The sequence below is a fragment of the Hippocampus bargibanti genome, linkage group LG11, assembly GCF_051943395.1.
Source record: "Hippocampus bargibanti isolate YZ-2025 linkage group LG11, ASM5194339v1, whole genome shotgun sequence".
Lineage (NCBI taxonomy): Eukaryota > Metazoa > Chordata > Actinopteri > Syngnathiformes > Syngnathidae > Hippocampus > Hippocampus bargibanti.
Window position 1 is genome coordinate 12,510,590 of NC_142744.1, and position 22,839 is coordinate 12,533,428.

The following is a 22,839-nucleotide window of genomic DNA, read 5'->3' on the forward strand; positions in this document are numbered from 1 at the left end:
CTTAGGCAAAATAGGATTAGTAATGCTGATCAGGTGATACCGGAGGAAGTGGGGCAATCAGGCCAGTCGTTAGTCAGTACAATAGGAACAATCAGTGGACCTGCAGGGAGTAGTCCTCTGATCCCCCCAACCTGAGAGCAGGGACCTATCATAGCAGTGTCCGGCACCTCCATGTCTGGACAGTAGGGATATATATATATATATATATATATATATATATATATATATATATATATATATATATATATATATATATATATATATATATATATATATATATATATATATATATATATATATATGGCCGATACTACCAGTAAGACTTTAGATCGCTGAAGAAGCATCTTGGATAAGAAGCGAAACGTCCGATTACCTTCAAAGAAGTACAGATGACGGCTGAAGAAACCTTTTCATCGATGGACCACTCCTATACGACTGAGAGCTTACACAGACGTATCTTTGTAACTGATTTAAAACAGATTCTTATCTTACAGACAGTGTATTGTCGGTGTTCAAATACCTGACATGTACACCGACAATACACTGTCTGTAAGATAAGAATCTGTTTTAAATTAGATATCAAGTAGACAGGATGAACTTAATACAACTCTTTGTGACTGCTTTATTTCCTAAAAATGATAACTGTCCATGTTAAGCGCTTTGTTAGAGTTTCAGCTGTTGTTAAAGCGCTACATAATAGGTATTTTATTGTATTGTAATATGGATGTGTTGCGGTTATTTCTGGTAGCCTTGAAAAAAGGGTAAGAGGGACACGTTCACTGCCCGACAGCGTCCCCATGCGGAAAAACGAGTCACTGCTGGTGGAATTTTGAGCTCACGAACGATGGATGGAAAAGTGACTGTATATTTAAATTCTCTAGAGGGCGATGCTGCCTTTCGTTTAAAGTGTACGTGGACGGTGAAAACACTTCTGTAAACCCTTGACGCTTACCAGAAATGTAACTGATCGGTCGACAAGAATAAACCTTTTTCCAATAAAAGCATCATCCCAAGGCCTATGAAACGTAACAAACACCTGTACTCCTAAATGTAAATGCCATATACCACTATACATGGTTGTTTTTTGGGGTTAAAAACTCCTTACTATACATTGACTTTTTTTAAGGTAAAAACGCCTAACTATACATCCTTGTTTTTTTGCAGATAAAAATGCCTCACGATCCATGGTTGTTTTTTTTTTTCGGATAATAACACCTTACTATGCATGGTGGGTTTTTTTTATGACTAAAACGCCTTACTGTACGTGGTAGTTTTTTTCCAGGCTAGAAACGGCTTACTATACATGGACTTTTTCTTCCTCAAAAAACGCCTATGCTTTTTTGACCATTTTGTGTTTGGCAGCCTTTTACTGAGCGAGTTGCTGGTTCTGTAGCCACAAAGGGACATAAGTCTTCTTGTGCCGGTTACCAAGCCCGGATAAATACAGCGGGTTGTGTCAGGAAGGGCATCCGACGTAAAAGCTTGGCCAAAACAAACATGCGGATCAAACCTCTAAAGATGGAGGACACTGATTTGCTGTGGCGACCCCTTGTAGGGAAAAGCCAAAAGGAAAAGAAGAAATAGTGTTATTTATTTGCAGTTTTTCTATCAAGAACCCAGAGTCATTTATTTCAGAAATAGTGTTATTTATTTCCTATTTTTTTCTGTGAAGAACTCGGAGAGGGTTATTTAGTTATTATTTATTTCATTAATAGTGTTATTTGTTTCCGTACTTTTTTCTGTAAAGAACCTGGAAAGGGTTATTTGGTTATGTGTGGCTTTCTGGAAAACATTTTTTAAGCTCCCCTACGATCGTCACGCTTTTTTTGTTACAAACTGACACTGGCGCCCCATCACAGAAGGGAAAAATTATGTGGCCCTCACAGGAAAAAGTTTGGGGACCCCTGATATACATGGTCGTTTTTATTCGACTAAAAACGCCTTACTATACATGGATGCTTTTTTTCAGGTAAAAATGGCTTACTACACATCGTTTTTTTTTTCGGTATAAAAACACCTTACTATACATGGTAGTTTTTTTGGGGCTAAAAATGCCTTACTATACATGATTTTTTTTTTGGGGGGGGGCTAAAAACGCCTTACTATACATGGTTATTTTTTTCCAGCTAAAAATGCCTTACTATTATACATGGTCGTTTTTTACTGGCTAAAAACCTCTTACTATACATGGTTGTTTTTTTGGGGGGGGACAAAAACACCTTACTATATATGGTCATTTTTTCTGATAAAAACGCCTTACTAGATATGGTCGTTTTTTTGGGGCAAAAAACGCCTTATCATACATTATCAGTTTTATCAGAGTAAAAACACCTACTTAGATGGTTATTTTTTGTCCTGCTAAAAACGCTTTAATATACCGTACATGGTGTTATTTTTCGGGCTAGAAACACCTTCATAAACATGGATGTTATCAGCAAAAGTTGTTTCCATGGTGGGATTGATCAGATTTTTTCTTCATACAGTATATGATGACCCATTGCGTCAACAGGACCACTTGTGTTACTTAAGAATGTTTTATTTTCTTCTGTTTTTTTCTCAGCATTTTTACCAACAATACAGACACCACAGAATACAGTTTTACAAACATAAAGCGCACCACCACCTCGGCTGCTGCAGTCGGAGGACAAGGGGTGGGGTTAAACTGGGGAGTCATGGCCAGTTCAGCACGGGCCACACGGCATTTTTCCAGAGACTTCCTTTGGGTGAGCTAGAAAAGTCTGGTTGTCCTTTTTTTTTGACCGTTGCGGCAAGCAGTAATGAGAATGAAGGAAATTGACTTTTGTAGTCACACAGTCATTGGGTTAAAACGTCAGGAAGGAGCCGTAGTTATTCTCAAAGTGAAACGAGTCAGACTATAGCCCTGCTTGCTTGGTCTGAACTTTGAAGTCTTTGGGATGTTGGAATCCCTCCCAAACAGAAGATCATCACTTGCCTCTTTTTTTGTACCTCCCCGAAGTGCTACTCTCAATGACCGGGAGGTGTTCTGTGGACACCTAAATCTCCACTAGCTTTTCTGGAGTCATTTTTTTCTGTACAAGGTACATCTTCAATCCATCTTGTTTTGCAAAATACAAAAAGTTTCTTTAATTACAGCCATTTTTTTTTGTTAGCAAGACCCTTCTGACTAAAAACACAAACTTAAATATTGTACACTAGTTTCTATGTCTGCTCAGAAACCATTTGTGTTGTGTGTGCACGTGTACTCCATATTTTATCTTTGTAAACGTACACAATTATAATAACATGTGCTTTGATTGCATCTTGAACGGGTGAGGATTTTTTTTTCTCCTGTAGAAACCAGAAAGGGGTCCATCTAAGACCAGAGGTCAAATAGGAGTCCACCTCGAGGAAATGACTGGGAGATTCTTCTCAGTTGTCATGGACAGGCTCCTTGAGTTTTCTTTCTGCTTATAATAAGGGAAACCAACAACAACATCAACAAAATGTTTGCCATCCAGTTGAGTGGAGTCCATTGGGATGTTGGAAAAGAATCCGGGAACATGGTTCTTGAGTCTTGGAGGTTGGGTGGTTCAGAATTTGCTAAAATGTCTCAGCAGGACAAACGTGGGTAGGGAGAAAACGTTTCAGGATCTCTGCAGTACATGAATAGATGAGACGCAATACTGTGGAGGAATGCCTTCCCGCCCCTCAGCCCCAATGTTATATTGGCAGCAACAGACAATGAGCGCTGCTCATGTCATTGGTTGAATTCCCAAAACTTTCTCTTGTGGTAAGGTTCGACACCTGGTCAACCTGGTCCACAGAATTGCCGGGTGGGGAAACAAAATGATAACAAGATTGAACTCCACGGGGGGGGGGGGGGGGGGGGGGGGGGGGGAAATGAGGATCTTTACAGGTAGACACGTCGTAGATCTCCGGGTGAGGTGATGGTGTTGCACTGAGGGCACAGCTTCTTGTTCCCCTGCAGACAAAGGGGGGGAATTGAACGGGTGGGTCAACTGGTGAGTACGGTTTTCATGATCCCATTCCGTGTTACAGTTTATTAATGAAAATTACGGTTTCCACTAAAAACAAGAAGTCAAAAATCGTCAAAGTTGTAAATACCCAACACACGAGATCGCTATGTATTAGATCTAAATTTAGAACAGGCGATCGGCACAGTGCCAGCTGTTAGCTTCCTTTAGACGAATTGCGCACGCGCTTGCTACCGGTCATTCCTGGAATCGAGAGTCAAGAGTTACCATCATTTTTATCATTGTCTTGAAATGGAGAAAAAGCAACAAAAAGTGTGATATCAAAAAGAAAACTAAAATCGCTATCGGAGGAATACTCCGAAGAATTTATGCTTTGGTCAAGAAAAGGTGACAATGACGCGAATTTGTAATTTGAGTTTGTTTATAGCTATTTCTTTGTGAACACATCGGAATGGAGGTTAGATGTGCATGTTTCAAGTTACTAACAATGCCTTCAAATTCATTGTACTTTTCAAACAAGATTGCTTATTAAACGTTTGGTTGATTGTAAAATACTTCTGTTTTGTTTTCTTTGAATAGTAGCAAACATGATATTTTCATGATTGACAAGTTGAAATATGGGTATTTTTTCACAAGAATATCTTTGACAGTGAACAACATTTGTATGGTGTTTTTAGCCACATTTTAAGTAGCTGAAATGTTAAAAATCATCTGGCTTCAGCGGCGGCAACTAAATCTATAACGAGTAACAAGAGTCTTAATAAATAAACGTAGTGCCTATTGGACTTCTTCTTTGGCTTTTGCATGACGCTTTATGACTAGGCTTTTCTGGTGTTAAAAGTTGGCAGGTATGGAGGGATCCCAGCCAAGGGAAATGAAAATAGAGGGAAATGAGACAGATCAGCTGCTGGATAATTAAAGGTCAACTTTTTTGTTTCCTAACTGACATCAGAAAAACGTTTTATAGCATCTAAAATACCCAAAACACACAGTATATTTTTATTCAAATGCAAAACACCAATAAAAATGACTTAAAGTGTCCAAAATCTGCAAAAAATTTTGCTGCGAATTGGGCATTTTCAGAAAGTCCCGCCCCCAGTTCGTGATGTCACGCCAAGACGTCTTGCATTGCTTGTGAATCAAAACAATGGCTTCAGATTCGGATAATATGCTTTCTTGTTACACATCCAGTTATGAATATAATTCAAATAGTTCTAAAGAGGAAAGCATACATGTTTGCAATCGATTAAAGAATTTATTCCGTGCCATTAGAGGCAACATTGGGGGAAAATCTCTCACCCAAAAAAAAAGAGGCACAAAATGGCGACCTCCGCTAGCACGGGCTGATAAATTCCTTATATGGAGCCTGGATGCCCTCTTCTGGCGGCTTTTGGGTGCAACACGGTTCTCAGACCAAATATGTACAGCAAAATACATTGATGTGATGGAAGGACTGCTACAATGTGTCTTGTCAGGTCAGGGGGGGGTCCTTTCGTGACATCACGTACGGACTCGTCACCAACTCAAAAACAAGACTTCCTGAATATTCAGAGCGAGTCTTAAAATGTAAAATATAGCTATATGCTGTGGAATCTTATTAAAATACGCTCAGTAGAAGTCATTTGAAGCCATTTTAGAAATTATGGACACAATTTGTCCGGAGACGTCGGTTGTCCTTTAAACAAATACCATTTATGATGTCTATAGAGGTTTTTCACCAACTTTGGTCATCCCCCATCGGGTCTTATTCAAGTTAGTTTAGTATTATAAATCATAATTAAAATCATGGTATACTACAGGTCAACCGTAATAAACATGCCCTATCATAATGTCCTTCATAAGAATGATTTCGAATTCGAAGGAATCACCAGGTAGTCTGTAATTCTGCTTTCTCAATCTATTTTTCTCTGCAAGTTTGCTTCCCTCACAATGCTGTTTGAGTGACAGCCAACCTTTGCCACCATCGTTGATCGCTTTTCCATCCAAAGACTGCAAAGGGCTTTCCCCCGATTTTTATGTTTGAATATGAAATCTGAAAGTGGGCATCCGTCGACTTGTTTTTCTAACCAAGCCCAATTTCACGAATTCTTTAACCCCCCATCCAGGGACGTCACCGTTTCACGATCACTCTTGTGTAGGGTATTTCTCTTCCACGACATCTTTACAATGTGAAAAGTCGACGCAAACACATCGGAACACGTGCACATCAAAACAAAATCTATATAAATCTAACCGACACTGTCTATAGTATAGACCCTTATAACTCTTATGTTTAATGTGTTAATAGTATAGACTCTATACTATTAACACATTAAACATAAGAGTACCAAAAATACGATGTTTAGCGCAAGTTTACTGGCGAAAAGCGCGGTAAGGGAGCTGCCATATTTGTTTCATCACGCACAGTCTCGTGATATTTCACTCCCGAGCGATTCCGATTGTCAACGGAAGCAGCCGACATCGACCAAAACAGACGAAAGCATGCCGACTCAAGCACTATGCATTCTGATCATCCTATCACCCTTCAAAACAAATGTTTTAGCGGTTGTATACAGAAATAAAAGAACTTTTAGCTGAAAATAGAAAATAACACTTTGGTGGAAAAAATAGCGGAATTCCGCTAAATAGTGGATATCTGGGATCCCTGGGTATGGCTCCGACTCTTGTCGTGTCTGTGCCTCGTCATCTGTTTAAATCACCGTAATGTAGGCTAACTGCGTCCTTGCGAGTGAAATATGTATCGATTGAAGACAACGTGTATGCATTGCGTGTGGAACATACCAAAGTCCTGAGCCAGCATTCTTCACAGTGGACATGCCAGCACTGTATGGACGTGAGCGGCATCGTGTAGGAGTCCTGCAGATACACAGAACAGACGGACGGGTTCACACCACATTTAAGTGACACAATCGTGTCCGTCATCTTGCAAAAAAACAAGTACAAAGCACTGTATGACAAAACCAACCCTGACCACTCGGGCGCAGCACACCACTGACCATGACGTGACACTACCGGCAGCCACAGAACCACTGAGCATGGCGGCAATGGGGGGATAGGGGGCTTGAGCAGCGACCTATATGTCATTTAAGCACACACACGCACGGACAATATCAGGCAGGCAACAAGCAGCGACGAGGGGGAAGCAGGCTCGGAGGAGAAGATGAGGGAAGACAGCCACGAATGAATCCAATTGGATCGCCGCTCGCTTTGTTTTCTTCTCCGAAAGGACGGAGAAATGAGGGAGGGTGGGGTCAAAGGTAGGGCGGGGGTGCCTTACCCTCCGTAGAGGCTGCGGGAGGAGCCTCTTTATGCTGCTGCCGTAGCCGCCAATCACAAGGCCCCTGTACAGGTAGTACAGGCCAAGAGGGAGGGACTTAGGCTGCCTCTCTCTGAGCTCACCGGCCAAAGGGCGCGGCCCTGGCCATGCCCCTAGTCTCTTGATTTCCACACCTGACTGGATTGCGGGCTTCCTCTGCGGAAGGGAGGGATGGGAGGGGTTTGTTGGGGCGGGAGGAAAGGGAGCGAAAGGTGGCAGCATACAGGCGGCTTGTCGTGATATTTCACATTCAAACTGATAACGCCAAGAATCACCAACTTCAAATTTGATGGCTGCAACACCAAAGTTGGGACGGGGGCAAAAAAAGTCAAGGGATCCTCATGAAACACCTATTTGGGACGTCACGCTGGTCAATGGGCTAAACTGGTGCCATGATGGGAAATGAAAGGAGCTTGTTCTTCTGCATTTCATCACAAGGAATTACCCAATTTCATCTTCTACGGTCCATAATATCAACAAAAGACAACACCAGTGACCATTTCTAACAACTTTTTCTCTCAAGGTATTGATCGTCGCAGCAAACTCCATAGTTTTGCACACCATAGAATCCGAGTTTAAGCCAAACGTTAATTTTGGACAGATTTTCACTATTACTGCCAAAAGCGCTTGTGGAGACACTAAATTGACTTGAAAAAGCCATGCTGCTCTCCAACGGCCATCACAACACAAAAAACAGCACCACACATCACTGCAGCCAAAACAATGAACACAAAATGAGAAGTGCGCACACGGACTAACACAAAAACAAAATCAAACAAAAATAAAAACTCCCATAATCTTGTCCCTTCACATGGTTGTCACTTGTCGCAAATGAGGTTCTGGCAACCTGACAAATTATTTCTTATCTCCTTATTTGTCAACCGACTCGACAGGAAGTCAAACGGCGCTTTCGCAGCGTGGCGGCCAGCATTCACAAGCAATTTTCCTTGCTCGTCGCTCCTCACCATGCAGATGAGACACTTGTAGCGGTCCCCCCTCAGTATCTGCTTCTCCAATTCTCTGATTCGAGCCTTCAGAGCCTCCATGGTGGTCGCCGTGGACTCATCCTCCGTTACTCTGAGAAAGAGAAAGCAATGTCAACATCATGAAAGCTATATACCGTATTTTCCGGTGTATAAGGCGTGCCCAAAAGCCTTGATGTTTTTTTAATGACCTGCACCTTATACACCGGTGCGCCGTATATGTGAAGTCATGTTGAGCCACAACAGGTCTCGCAAATACTGTTATCAGCCACAGACTCAATTTCCCCCAGTAGAAGAAGTAGTGTGTAACCTCAGCCCCTACCGTAGCGCCTTATAATGTGGTGTGCCTTATATTTGGAAAACTTTTATATCTTTCTATATTCTAACGTTTTTTATTAATTTAAGATGCGCCTTAGAGTCCGGTGTACCTTATAATTGGAAAAAGTTTGAAAATACACCATTCGGGATGTGCCTTATACACCGGAAAATACAGTACTTAGAAATGGGGATTGTCTTTCAATGTTTTACATGGAGATTTTTCTTCATTCAAACTTCTCGTTGCTCCGTTTCAAAGAAAACCTCAGCCCAAAAAGCCCATGTGACAGGAGTGTCAAGATTTCTGTCTTCCAAAGCACAGGTGTCAAACTCGAAGACGGGGGCCAAATTTGGTCCGCCAGATCATTTTATTCGGCCTGTGAAAGCAAATCAAACTTGTGAAATTACATGATGCTTGCGAAAATCTGAACCAAAATTTCAAATTGCCTCATGCAAACCATAAGTCATTATTTTTTTACTTCAAATTTGAAAAATAGGAATTCATTAATTTGTTGGGCACTCTATATGTAATATGTGGAGGAGATTAAACATTGTAATGGCTTCTTCAAATTCATAACGCCCCCAAGAGGAAAGTGTAACGACAATGTGGCCCGCGGCGAAAAATGAGTATGACACCCCTGTTCTAAAGTATTCGTGGACATAACAACAGGGAAAAGGACTTTTTATGGCCATTAATCGAAAAAATAATATAAGTATTAATCGATTATTAGAATAATCATGAGTTTCAGCCCTAATCTGCTAGTTTACCACATTTCGTGCTCATACCACATTCACTCATTCACTGCAATTCATAAATGTATTTAGGTTTTGTTTTTCCTCACTTGGGTGCCGAACAAGCGCTGGCCAGACCTCTGGCAATGTTTTTTTCCTTTCACAAGGTGGCAGCAGTTCACTGTTTTCCATGGTAGCGCTTTGTTCCGGCTTCAGCTGTTGATAAAGTGCCATATAAACCAATATGTATGTATTGCATTGTATTTTCGACAGCCGTCCTCATTTCAAGCTTACATAACTCCAGACCCATTTAATTTAGGAAATAATTTCTTTTCTGATGAAAGAAGAGAGTCTAAGGTTTCTTATGCTGCATTGAATTTTTATATATTCCTAAGACTCAATATACTGTGGGTCCTGGAATTCGAATGACAATGACAAGCACCCTGGCACTGGAGTGGACACATTTTTGCACATCTGGCAGTGAATGAGTTAAAAAGTGAACACGGAGGATGGAGAAAGCGAAAGACACTGGGAAAAATATGTCTGCGCCACCTAAAGATTAAATAAGACGGCAGCCAATGGAGAAAACGACGACAAGCATACGAGGAGGAGGCGAGGCATCGGCGCTGGCTTCATCGCTTGGAAATTGGCGACAGATTCAATTATTTGCTGGAAGCACATGGAAATCTCTTGGCATTGTTCCGAGCCAAGCGGCCACATTTAGCAGCAATCACATTGGTGGCATCGGAAGGGCCATTTATCTTGGAGGGCAAAGGGCATCCGAGGGGCTCCACACGTGCGTCTGCCGACGTGTGCACGAGAGCTCATTTATCTTGCGGGGAGGAGGGGTGTGGGTGGGGATGAGCAGGGGAACAAGGATGCTCCCGGGAGGCGAGCAGATCATTACCCATCTGGGATCAGAAAGAGAGATGGAAACAGGGGAAGAGCTCGCCAAAGCCCCCCCCGTGAACACGGATCAGTGGAACCGAAGGAGACAAATCTCATTTTCATTTAGGGATGGCGGGCCAGCCCATTCAAAGGCAAAACTAGCGAGGCAAAGAACGGTGGGATCCCGTCATCTGAACGTTGCCCCCTTTTCACGGGTAACCGAGATGAAGGCGTGTTCTAATTCAGCCACTGACAACGGAGCGAGGACGTCGAATTGCAATACAATGGTAGATTTTTTTCGCTGAAATCAAATTTCTTGTTGAAATCCGAATTTTTTTTATCACCCAGAGGCTCATGTGACAAAGTGGCTATGATTGACTTTCATTTTCTACTCATGTGGGGGTGTCCAATCACTTTTGACTCAAGACCAACTTTCCAAGCGAGCAACCTCCCGAAATCAAGCCTTATGGCCCCCAATATCGGATATGCCGGTGTATAAAGCGTATAAGGTGCAATGAATGGTGTATTTTCAAACTTTTTCCATATGTATAAGGCACACTGGTCCAAAAGGTGCACGCTTTAATGAATGAAAAAAATCTAACTATAATACATAAATATATATATCAAAGCAATCCAAATATAAGGCACACCACATTATAAGACGCTACAGTAGAGGCTAGGGTTACGCACTGCTTCTTTCTTCTAAAGGGGGAAATGGAGTAGTTGTGTCGAGAATATTACTTCACATATAAGGTGCACCGATGTATAAGGCACAGAAAAAAAAGAAAGATAATCTCTCCATGTGATACATTGAAAGACAATCCCGATGCCCAAGTACCATATTATCCGGGGTATAAGGTGCACCCCAATGAATGGTCTTTTTCAAAACTTTTTCCATATATATTTAATGAATGAAAAGGTTTTCTAAATATAATTTTTCCAAATATAAGGCACACCACATAATAATAATAATAATAATACGTACATTACATTACAGTACAAAGCTCTAAAGGACACTTTACAGTCACAGACAAGCATAGGTACTACAATAAATAAAATACAATCACAAATAAAATGCAATAAATAAAAACAATTATGAATAGAAATGAGAGAGAACTACACAGAATATATATATATAGATAAGGCTCTACAGTAGAGGCTGGGGTTATGCACTACTTCTTCTACAGGGTAAAATGGGGTCAATGGCTGCTGACAGGAGTTACGAGCCCTGTTGTGGCTTAATATTACTTCACATATAAGGCGCAGGGTCATTTTTTGAAGAAAATTAAGGCTTTTGATTGCGCGTTATGCACCAGAAAATACGGTAGATACCGGTGTTTGTGAATAGGAATTTGAGGACAAACGAGGTTTGGTCTCTTTGAAATAAGATTGCAGATGAACATTTTGAACATTTCCGGGAAGTCCAAACACCTACTTTTCAATCTCGCTGTTTTTACAGGTGCGCGGGACACAGGCGGAAGACGGTGCGGAGGACGAGGGAGCGCTTGGGTCCATTTTGCAGCTTTCACCGTTGCTCGTCGAAGGCATTTCTGTTAACATAGGACAGACGCAGACCGCGATTCACTTTTGGGCCTCTCGCAGAGGTCTCCCAATGTCACAATTATTGCCATTATTTGCATCCTCACCATCCCTCGCCCATTTTGAGAACTCGGGCGTTATTCTGTTGGAAGGCCCGCCTCCGCTGAAAAATAAAAATAAAAAATAAATGAATGAACAGTTCACAAAAAAATAATAAACAGTTCACAGAACTCATTAACTGCCATTCCCAAATTTATTCGGCAATTGAAAAGCATGACATGGAGCGTCTTTTCCGAATTTGTTCGGGTTTTGGTTTTTCTTGCGGGGTGGTGTCGATAATGCGCTGGTCCGTTGTCCATGTTAGTGCTTTGTTACAGCTTCAGCTGTTGTTAAAGCGCTATATAAATCATTATGTCAGGAGTCCAACATGGCGCCCGAGGAGGCAGCTGTCAGCAAGTGCTCTCACAAGCCTTGCTTTTTTGTTGCTTTTGTCTTGTTTTTGTGGTTTCTTTTATTACTTTGTGTTGTTGTGCGTCGTGTGGAACGGATACGGATTGTTTTTCAGCATTTTTGGCCACGGCATTCATCAAGGAGGAGACTGTGCTTAGCAGTTGCGCCTTTTCGGCAGCATGAATATGCCAATACTGTTTTTGAATGGGAGGAATGTTGGTGCCATTTGACTATCATTGCTGGACATTTTGGGTGAAAACAACAAAATCCTTGGCACTACAGTTTATACATTTTTGCACATCGTCTGGCTGTGAATGAGTGGATTTGAATCATATGCCGATTTATGTGTGTTTTTTTTGTGTGTCAGTCTTGGGATTCTTACTTGAGCACGGCCCCCCGTAGCGCTTCCCGCTCTCTGGCTTCTCCTTGGTCCTCTCCAGCTCCGGAGCACGGAATGATGTCGGCCTCAGTGTACTGCGCTTTACCATACTCCAACGTGTCATCTCCGTCGACGTCGAGATCAGCATCGCTGTCTGCCCCGCTCTCTTTGATAGTGCATGTCGCAAAACCTGTGGCTTTTTTTGGGGGGAAGCGGGGGAATAAAATGGAGAGATAAATTAGATTGAATCAAATCATCGCAACCAATTTAAATTATTTTGAAACAAAAGCAAGTGCTTTGAAGGCTTCTACTGCTGTTGATTGACTATCCTGACACAATTGGGGTCATTTGTCTCAAACATTATACAATTTTTCTCCCTGAAGACCACGAGGACAACTGTTAGCCTGTTAGCTACCGGATGATGACAGAAACCACAACAATCAATCCTGGCAAGGCGACACGGTTGATGTGTGTGTGCGTGGCACATTTATAAACAGGCAGAAAAATCCTGGCAGGTGCATTCAGCTCCATTTAGTCACAAAGCCTGGAGGGTGTTTGTGTGTCGGTCACTTCGAGAAGTCTCGTTAGTTATTGTTTGAGATAGGCTGTGTGCCTCTTGTCAGTTAAACCGACTCCTTCAAGCCGTGCGTCGGCCTCTTTGGCCTAGGTGTGGTGCCGAATGTGCACTTGGGTCTAAAAGTGTCTTGACACTCACCACGCTTGAAGCCGCGAACGTGTGTGGACTTTAAATGTAACTTGTCACAGACTCGGCGGCGATCTGATTTATAACGGTCCCATTTTCTAACTTTGTGCACCAGACGTGACTATAAGTGGCGAGAACGAAGAAAAGGCTCTGTTGCCGAGCCAACTTCCAAGTTAGCTGGTGCTTCCTTGAGCCTGCTGGTTAGCCGTCGCTAGCTAGCTTGCATGGATGTTTGTACAGAGCTTTGTAAAGCATTTTGATGTACTCTCATAATTACATGATATTAGATAACCTTATTAACAAGTAATTACCGAAAGAAAGGTGGCGATGGCATGTTGGACAGCAGGATTAACAACAAACATCCTGCTCAATTTTAGCACGGAGGAGGGCGGGACCTGTTTTGCTCCTTTCCGAAGCTTCCATCAGTCCTTCTAAGCAGTTTTGGCAGGCCAATCTAATCGAGTAGGTTAAGGCCAGCCTCACTCTGCCTTTGCACGGTCACCTTTGACCTCCTTTTATCTCTCACCTCTCATTCTCAGCCACTCGTAACAATTTAGCATACTCTTTTTTTCTAATGATCATCCTCTTTTGTATTGTTCTATGATGAATCTTTTCTTCCTTTTGTTTCTCCTCAAATGTAACACATAGGTTCTTAACTGCCCAGCATCGCTGCTCAATCAACCGTTTCCAAGAATCAAAAGAAGAACCACGAGCACAGCAGCTCGTCCCATCGTCACAGAACATCCCAGACGATGTTGAAAACGAGACCATACAATTAAAATGAATCACAACAACTGCATACATTGTATGAACAAATATGGAGTTCTGAAAAGAACTAGCCGGGGCGAATGAATCAGGCCAATCTATCAGACGGTGCAACATCCCGTTGCCATGGCAATTATCAGGACCGCCCTGCTTTTGGACGGTCTGAGATGGGATGTCAAAGGTCATCACGCTATCTTTTCTGCCCTTTGCGGGTCAGAAGGAGGCACAAGAGACCGAGCAAAGCACAAAGGCATGAGACGGCCATCTTTGAAGTCAATTTACAAAGAGGAGATTTCTCCACATTCTGAAGCCCTCAACGGAAATAATCCCCCCGTCTTCTCTTCTGTCTCTTAGGACGGGCGGATATCAAATTTAAGGATTTGTCTGCTCTTTGCGCTACACTCCATTGAGAGTTGATGTTAGTTGGCGGCTTGAAAACCATTGGGGGTGTAAACAGACTTCAAACACTGTAGAAGGACTTTCGCTCCAATTTTTGAAGTACAGCTTGGTCTTGCACACTTTGTATGTTTTGGGATTTCGATCGGGAAAAAAAGACGTTTGTTTTTGATCAAAATATGACCTTTGCAAACATTTTCAAAAATCGCCATTTTTGATAATTTTCTGAAAAAAGGACCAAATTTGGAGCGCCATCATTCACATGTGTTTGGTGATGCAGTTGTTTCATTAGTAGGCACCCCACCTTGTTTTTTGTCATTGAGCCACATCTAATCTAACCAACTAATTAATCAAATAATTAACTCAATTCACTGCCATTCCTGAATTTATTTGGGAATTTGAAAAGTATGATGCGGAGAACCATTCCCGAATTTGTTCGGGTTTTTTATTTCTTGTGGGGGGGGGGGGGGGGTTTTTCAAGCTTCGGTCAGGTCTCTGGCAATGTTTTTCCCTCCCACAAAGGGGCAGCATTTGCCTTTTGTACAACCTCCCCCATTTTAAGCACAGATAACTTGAGACCCATTTAACATAAGAATTAACTCTTTTTCTGATGAAAGAAGAGAGTCTAAGGTTTCTTACGCTGCATTGAATGTTTATATACTATATTTACGGTGTATAAGGTGCGCCCAAAAGCTGTGATTTTTTTCAAAAGATGACCCCGCGCCTTCTACGCTGGTGCGCTTTATATATGAAGTAATACTGAGCCACAACAGGTCTCGCAACTACTGTCAGGAACCACTGATTCCATTTCCCCCTGTCGAATAAGTAGTGCGTAACCCCAACTTCTACTGTATGTAGTAGCGCCTTACAATGTGGTGTGCCTTATATTTTGAAAACTTTGATATATTTATATATTATATTTGGAAAACCTTTGTCATTCTTTCAAGGTGTGCCATATACTCCGGTGCGCCTTATATCCGGAAAAAGTTTGAAAATACACCATGTCTTGGGGGTGCACCTTATACCGCGGTGCGGTGTGCCTTATACACCAGAAAATACGGTAGTCCTAAAACTCAATATTCTGTGGGTCCTGCAATTTGAGTGAAAATGACAAAAACCCTGGCACTGGAGTGGACACATTTTTGCACATCGTCTGGCAGTGAATGAGTTAATTTTGAATTTAAAAAAAGCTTTTGTTCAGTCTCAATGTGCCTCCATACATAGTGGTTGATTGATTCTGATTGTGGTTCTTCAGACTCCCAAAGTCTGAAAAGGGCAATTCTCTTTTTCTCTCCACAGTGCAGCAAAACAGATTGTTGCTAATGTGACAACTACTTGTACTTTTTCTAAAGCAGTGGCTACAATACCCAGAAAAGTCACAAAATAAAAGCCAATTAAACATCTTTTATTCGCAACAACTGAGTAGAAGTGAAATCATCGTGCGAGAAAAAGGTCTTCTACATCTGGCCGGGCCCCTTGTGAACCACATTGTAAAGTCTCAAACCGGTCTCCTTTGATTTTCTCCTTTGCTTTGACTGCATTTGTGCTTCTTATTGCTCTTTCTTCCTCATGCGCCCAAAGGCAGGAACGGGCTCTCTTTTTATCCCGCCAGCTGAGGATGCTCCAACCAGTCTCTCGCCCATCGTGCTAGCTAGCCCACCCCGTACGGCCCTTGGGACGGTTGTGGATTCACTCTTGGAACCATCGCATAACTTTCATGACAAAATCCACCTTCTGGGCTCCTACGTTTGTGTGTCTATGCTTTTCAAGTCGTTCTCCCCAGGCGACAGGAGTTATCTATGCCACATCACAAGGTGCCCTATTAGAGTGCGGCAGAAGGGTCCGGCCGTCTGCTTGTTTACCAACACTCGAGTAGCCACCTCCAGACCGCTGCGCTGCTCTTTAGTGTGCTTTAACCGAGATTACCCCTTGAACCGTCTCGTCTTCCCGCGGCTAAGAATCAGAATCAGAATACCTTTATTCGTCCCGCAATGGGGAAATTTGCAGTCCACAGCAGCAATTGAAGAGGGATGGGGTTGGGGTGGGAGTGAAAGGATAGAAAACAAGATATTCTAAGCATAACAAGATAAAAATGTCAACTGTATACTGTGCAAATGTAGATGTGCAAAAACCGTTCTATAAACAAGACTGTACATAGTGCAGAATCAAGAAATGCATTTAGATATATTGCAACAACCCATATTTACAAGTGTCCAGTTTTTTTTGTTTTTTTTTCACATGTGGGAATTGGGAATTGTGAAGCCTGACAGCAGTCGGTAGGAACGAGCGGCGGTACCGCTCCTTCTTGCAGCGCGGGTGTAATAGTCTAAAGGAGCTACCCAGAGCTGTCAGGATGGGCAGGAGGGGGTGGGAGGGGCTGTCCGTCATAGCTTTTAGTTTAGCTAGCGTCCGTCTGTTGCCCACCTCCTCTAGAGAGTCCAGCGAGCAGCCCACGACAGAACTGGCCCGCTTGACAAAGCGCTCCAGTCTTTTTCTGTCCCGGGTGGTGATGCTGCCTGACCAGCAGACAATGCCATAGTGGATGGCTGATGCCACCACAGAGTCATAGAAAGTCTTTAGGAGTGACCCCTGAACTCCAAAAGACCTCAGTTTCCTGAGGAGGAAGAGGCGACTCTGTCCCTTTTTGATTAGGGCATCCGTGTTTGTTGTCCAGTCCAGTTTATTGTTGAGAGTAACACCCAGGTACTTGTAGGAGGTCACCCTCTCAATGTCCGAACCCTGGATGTTCAATGGTGCAGGTGACGATTGTTTCCTGCAGAAGTCCACCACCAGCTCCTTGGTTTTGCCGGTGTTGATCTGGAGGTGATTCTGCTGGCACCAGTCCACAAAGTCCTTTGTCAGTCCCCTGTACTCCCTATCGTCTCCCTCTGTAATGAAGCCGACAATAGCTGAATCGTCAGAGAACTTCTGAAGGTGGCAGGTTGGGGTGTTGTAATTGAAGTCCGAAGTGTAGAGGGTGAAGAGGAATGGAGCCAGGACTGTTCCCTGCGGCGCTCCGGTGCTGCAGAGAAGCCTGCCCGACTCACAGTTCTTTACTCTCACGTACTGTGGCCTGTTTGTGAGGTAATCTGTAATCCAGGATGTGAGGTGATGGTCGACTCCGGCATGCCGCAGCTTGTCCCCCAGTAGACTTGGCTGGATGGTGTTGAAGGCACTGGAGAAATCGAAGAATGTGATCCTCACCGTGCTCCCAGCATTCTCCAGGTGCAGCAACGCCATATGGAGGAGGTAGATGATGGCATCCTCCACACCGATGCTGGGCTGGTAGGCAAACTGTAGCGGGTCCAGCGATGAGCTTGCCAGCGGTCACAGGTGGGCGAGGACGAGTCTCTCCAGCGTCTTCATCAGGTGAGACGTCAGCGCCACCGGTCTGTAGCTGTTGAGCTCTTTGGGGTTGGCAATCTTGGGCACTGGGACCAGGCATGACGTTTTCCACAGCTGTGGAACTCTGCCCAGCTTCAGGCTCAGGTTGAACAAGTGCTGGACAATGACACACAGCTGGTCGGAGCAGGTCTTGAGGAGTCGGGAACTGATATCATCCGGACCTGCTGCCTTCCTCACCTGCATCCTCCTCAGTTGGTTCCTCACCTGCGCAGTTGTGACAGACAGGCAGGAACCAGGAGGCAGAGTGGTGGCTGAGGGTGTGGCAACGGTTGGGAGGGCAGATGTTGGTTGTGGAAAGCTGGTCGTGAGAGGGGGCAGGGAGGGTAAGGCCACAGTGAGAGTTGGTGCAGGTGCAGCTACAGGTGAAGTTGACGGTGGGCCGGGGGCGGCTGGCGTCTTGTCAAACCGATTGAAAAAGCGGTTGAGTTCATCTGCCCAGTCCTTGTCTTTTTCGTTCAATGTCACTGGGCTTTTGTGGCCTGAGATGTTTTTCAGGCCCTTCCAGACACCAGCGACATTGCTGGCTTGCAGCTGCTCCTCCATTTTCATCCTGTAGGCCTTCTTCCCCTCTCTGATCTTCCTCCTCAGTTGGATCTGCACGGCCTTCAGTTCCTCTCTGTTGCCCGACACAAAAGCCCTTTTCTTCTCCTTCAGGAGGACTTTTATGTCGGGATTAATCCATGGTTTGTTGTTGGCAAAACACCGCACAGTCCTGGTGGGTACGGTGTTTTGTTCACAAAAGTTAATGTAGTCTGTGATGGTGTTGGTGAGTGAGTCAATGTCTTCCCCATGAATCTCAGTAAAGAGCTCCCACCTGGTTGAATCAAAACAGTTCCGCAGAGCTTCTTCAGCTTCTGTGGACCATCTTTTGATCGTGCGGGTCACAGCTGGTTGCCTCTGGACAAGGGGTTTGTACACAGGCTGGAGATAAACCATATTGTGGTCTGCTCTTCCGAGAGGGGGGAGGGGGGAGGGTTTGTATGCATCCTTGGCGTTTGAATAAAATAGGTCCAATATGTCATTGTCTCTGGTGGCACAAGTTACATACTGTGTGAATGTTGGGAGGGAGAATTTCAGGGAAATGTGATTGAAGTCCCCTGAGATGATAAACAATGCGTTGGGGGACTGGGTTTGCAGCTTGTTTACAACAGATATGAGGGCATCGGAGGCAGCGCCGCCATTTGCCGTAGGGGGAATGTACGTCGTCACGGCTATGACGTGTGAGAATTCCTGTGGCAGGTAATGCGGCCGGAGGCTAACGGCTAGCAGCTCGATGTCCCGAGTGCAAAGTTTTTCCTTCACCGTGATGTGCCCAGGATTGCACCATTTGTCATTCACAAATACAGCAATCCCCCCTCCTTTCTGCTTACCGCTGCCTTCATTTCTGTCCGCTCGTACGAGTTGGAAGCCCTCCAACTCTGCGTGGGCGTCCGGAGTGATTGCCGAAAGCCATGTCTCCGTGACGAGTAGCAAGCTGGCTTCCCGGTACTCCCTCTGGTGCCGCGTTAGCGCCGCCAGCTCGTCCATTTTATTCGTCCAGCTCGTTCAGTTTCCTCCTCTTCAGTTTATCGGGGATGTCTGGTGCGGCGGCCGCTAGTCCGCTATTAGCCCGCCACGCTAGTAGCTGGTCTCGACTGTAAACAATGGGATTCCGCGTGCGCGTGGATTCCCCGTTCACAGGGGCGATGAAAATGTAAAAAATAACGGCGATGAGCAAAAGAACAGATGCCCATCTCCTCTCCGTAGGTTTATGGAACGAGATTAGGCAAAGCAAAAACGGAAAAGTAAAGAAGTGAAAAAGTAGACAAGAAAGGGAAAGAGCTGCTGTGGAGGCAGCCACACAGGGGGGCGCCATCTTGTAAGAGACAGGCGATTTGGCGCCAGGGCGCAAAGCAACAAATCGAACAACGAGAAAAAGGGGCTATGAACACACGCGTACCTCTGAAGCCTCCCTCCAAAAGCGCGGTGGCTCTGATCCTCTTCTGTCCCGCCCACTCGTACTCTTCAAAGCCGCGCCCGCCGTCGCCATCCAGATCGCCAGAGTCGTCATCGCCGAGCGCACCCTCACGCTGTCACACAACAGATCAATGATGTTACGAGATATCGTTTGAAAAGCGGTACGGGCGTTGATCGGCGGCGCTGACGTTAGTCTGTCTACGACTAAATTACTGAGAGGTGCTCGCCCCACTGGTGAAGAGGACTGACCACGGGGTGAGTATGTTCGGGGTGAGTCGTATTTTCGTCATACGAGAGCAGCATGCCAAGGGTTAAGATGCACCATAGTAATCAACACACGAGAGAAAGATGGATCCAAATTGTGATTTTTTTTTTTGGAGAAGGAATTATCTTCAAAATGTAAGTGACTTTTCCCAAATAGTGTGCAAGCAAGTGAGGGGGGAGAGGGGTAATGACGACAGACACCACAAGGCGCGACTCGGCCTACAGCAGAGAAGAAAGTGGACAGCTGCGACAGGACGTTAAGGAGGTGACAGGCTGTCCAACTGCTAGCTAGGCGAGGGAGGTGGGGGGGTCTCCATTTGACTACCTGGATGAGACATTGTTCCACATGTCTACTCATCTCCTCCTCGCTCCCGGCCAATGGGGTGCTGCACAGCGGACATACCTGGCCCCCATCCTCAGGCTTCCTCCTCTTCATCTTGCCTATTCGGGCTGTGAGTCAGACAATCAGACAGATCATAAAAAAATGGTTTTGGTTGACATATGTATCATATATTTATTGATTTAAAGTGTCATCCAAAAGCCAAATAAAAAGTGCAATAGGTACTGTGTTTATTTCATAACTTTGCTGCTTTGAAATGTAAATTTCTCCACTGCGAGACTAATAAAGGCAAATCCAATTCCAAATCCAATTATATGACTTTCGTTACTCTTTATAGATATATAGTCGGCCATGTGGTCAGCCAAACAATGTGTAAGATTACAGCTACTTAAAATGAGGCTAAAAACACCATATGAAGATATACTTGTGGAATAAATACCCATATTTCAACTTGTCAATCATGAAAATATCATGTTTGCTACTATTTTAAGAAAACAAAACAGAAGTATTTTACAATCAACAGAACATTTAATAATCAATCTTGTTTGAAAAGTACAATGGAATGTAAGATATTGTTAAGAACTTTAAATATGCATATGTAACCTACATTCGCATGGGTTGACAAAAAATAGCTATCAACAAATTCAAATTACAAACTCGCATCATTTTCACCGTTTCATGACCAAAGTATAACTCCTGGAAATGCTTGGGAGTATTCCTCGTGAAAACAACTGTAGATTTTTTTAATTTCACACTTTTTGTTGCCATTATAAGACAATGATAAAAACGATGCTAACTCTTGATTCCTGGAATTCATCTAAAGGTAGCTAACAGCTAGCACTGTGCCCATTGCCAGTTCTAAATTTAGATACGATACATAGCGATCTCGTGTTTTGAATGAACATTGAGTATTTACTACTTTGACAATTTTTGAGTCCTTGTTTTTAGTGGAAACCGGAATTTTTATTCATAAACTGTAACCCGGAATATGATCATGAAAACTGTACTCATTATGACAAAACCGGATTAGTTGGCAGGTATGAAATAAATAAGTTTTCCAAATATAAGGCACACACATTATAAGGTGCTAAAGACAAGGCTGGGGATACACACTACTTCTTCGACAGGGGGAAATGGCGTTGCTGGCTGTTGATAGTAGTTGCGAGACCTGTTGTGGCTCAATATGACTTCATATCTAAGGCACACCTGCGTATAAGGTGCAGGGTCATCTTTTGAATAAAATCAAGGCTTTTGGAAAATACGGTACTTGTACATAACAAATTTGTGGTTCACTAGTTTTAAATACATTTTTTTTGTCAAATTAATGTAACAAGGCGAACAAAATGCCAACATTATTTCTTACACGTTCCGGCACCGATTTTAGCAAGGCCTTGCATTTGACACGAAGTACACGGCCCTAAGACGATAAACGTCACACGCCAATTTCCCGTGTCCCAATCACACACACAGCTAATTAGAAATTTAACAGAGCAGAACGGCCGGCATTGCGCCCAAAGACGTTTTCACTTAACTGTAAATGCCATACAAGGTCATTCATTTTTTTAGGGATCTTAATTTAGATTATCTGAGTTATGATTACAGCACGAGCAAATTATCAGGGATGATTATTACCTTTTTTGCTGCGCTTCTCCTCTATAGTTTTTACACAGTGTTTTTTTTTTAATTCAACGTATGATGTGAATTTGTCAAAATTGGTGTGAAACAGTGTGTTTTTATTTTATTTATTATTACTTATCGTTATTTATTTATTTACTGAACACCTGAACCAAGTGTCAATCAAAGGCAAATCAGACTTGTGGCTTTAAAGGACAACCGACGTCTCCGGACAAGTTGTGTCCATAATTTGTACAATGGCTTCAAATGACTTCTACTGAGCGTATTTTACAAAGATTCCACCACATATAGCTATATTTTACGTTTTAAGACTCGCGCTGAATATTCCGGAAGTCTTGTTTTTGAGTTGGTGACGAGTCCGTATGTGACGTCACTGAAGGAACCTGACCGAAAAAAGGACACATTGTAGCAGTCCTTCCATCACGTCAATGCATTTTGCTGTACTTTGGTCTGAAAACGTCATGTAGGACTACAAAGAGGCAAAAGAGGGTGACCAAGCTCCATGTAAGGAATTTATCGGCCTGTGGAAACGGGCTGATTAATTCCTCACACGGAGCTCCGTCGCCATTTTCTGCCTCTTTTTGGGTGATACATTTCCCCCAGTGTTGCCTCAAAATGGCACGGAATAAATTCTTTAATCGATTGCAAACATGTATGCTTTCCTCTTAAGAACTATTTGAATCATATTCATAACTGGATGTGTAACAAGAAAGCATACTCTCCGAATCTGAAGCCATTGATTCTCCAGCAATGCAAGACGTCTTGGCGTGGCGTCATGAAGTGGGGGCGGGACTTTCTGAAAATGCCCAATTCGCAG

At 43.4% G+C, this 22,839-nt stretch overlaps 1 protein-coding gene across 2 annotated transcripts in view; it reads right to left on the reverse strand.

The window, feature by feature from the left end:
* Positions 1-3,845: 3,845 nt before the first annotated feature.
* Positions 3,846-22,839, reverse strand: part of rnf220a (ring finger protein 220a) — a 139,457-nt gene continuing 120,463 nt past the window's right edge. Inside the window, exons 7-15 of one of the 2 annotated variants that reach the window (XM_089008332.1) lie at positions 20,373-20,497; positions 19,767-19,896; positions 12,562-12,754; positions 11,837-11,892; positions 11,626-11,740; positions 8,238-8,349; positions 7,234-7,428; positions 6,738-6,812; positions 3,846-3,943 (exon numbers count right to left, since the gene is read on the reverse strand). In XM_089008332.1, coding sequence (XP_088864458.1) covers positions 3,872-3,943; positions 6,738-6,812; positions 7,234-7,428; positions 8,238-8,349; positions 11,626-11,740; positions 11,837-11,892; positions 12,562-12,754; positions 19,767-19,896; positions 20,373-20,497 — 1,073 coding nt within the window. In that variant the 3' untranslated portion in view covers positions 3,846-3,871. The remainder of the gene's footprint in view (positions 3,944-6,737; positions 6,813-7,233; positions 7,429-8,237; positions 8,350-11,625; positions 11,741-11,836; positions 11,893-12,561; positions 12,755-19,766; positions 19,897-20,372; positions 20,498-22,839) is intronic. The other variant, XM_089008330.1, reaches the window with a different exon arrangement.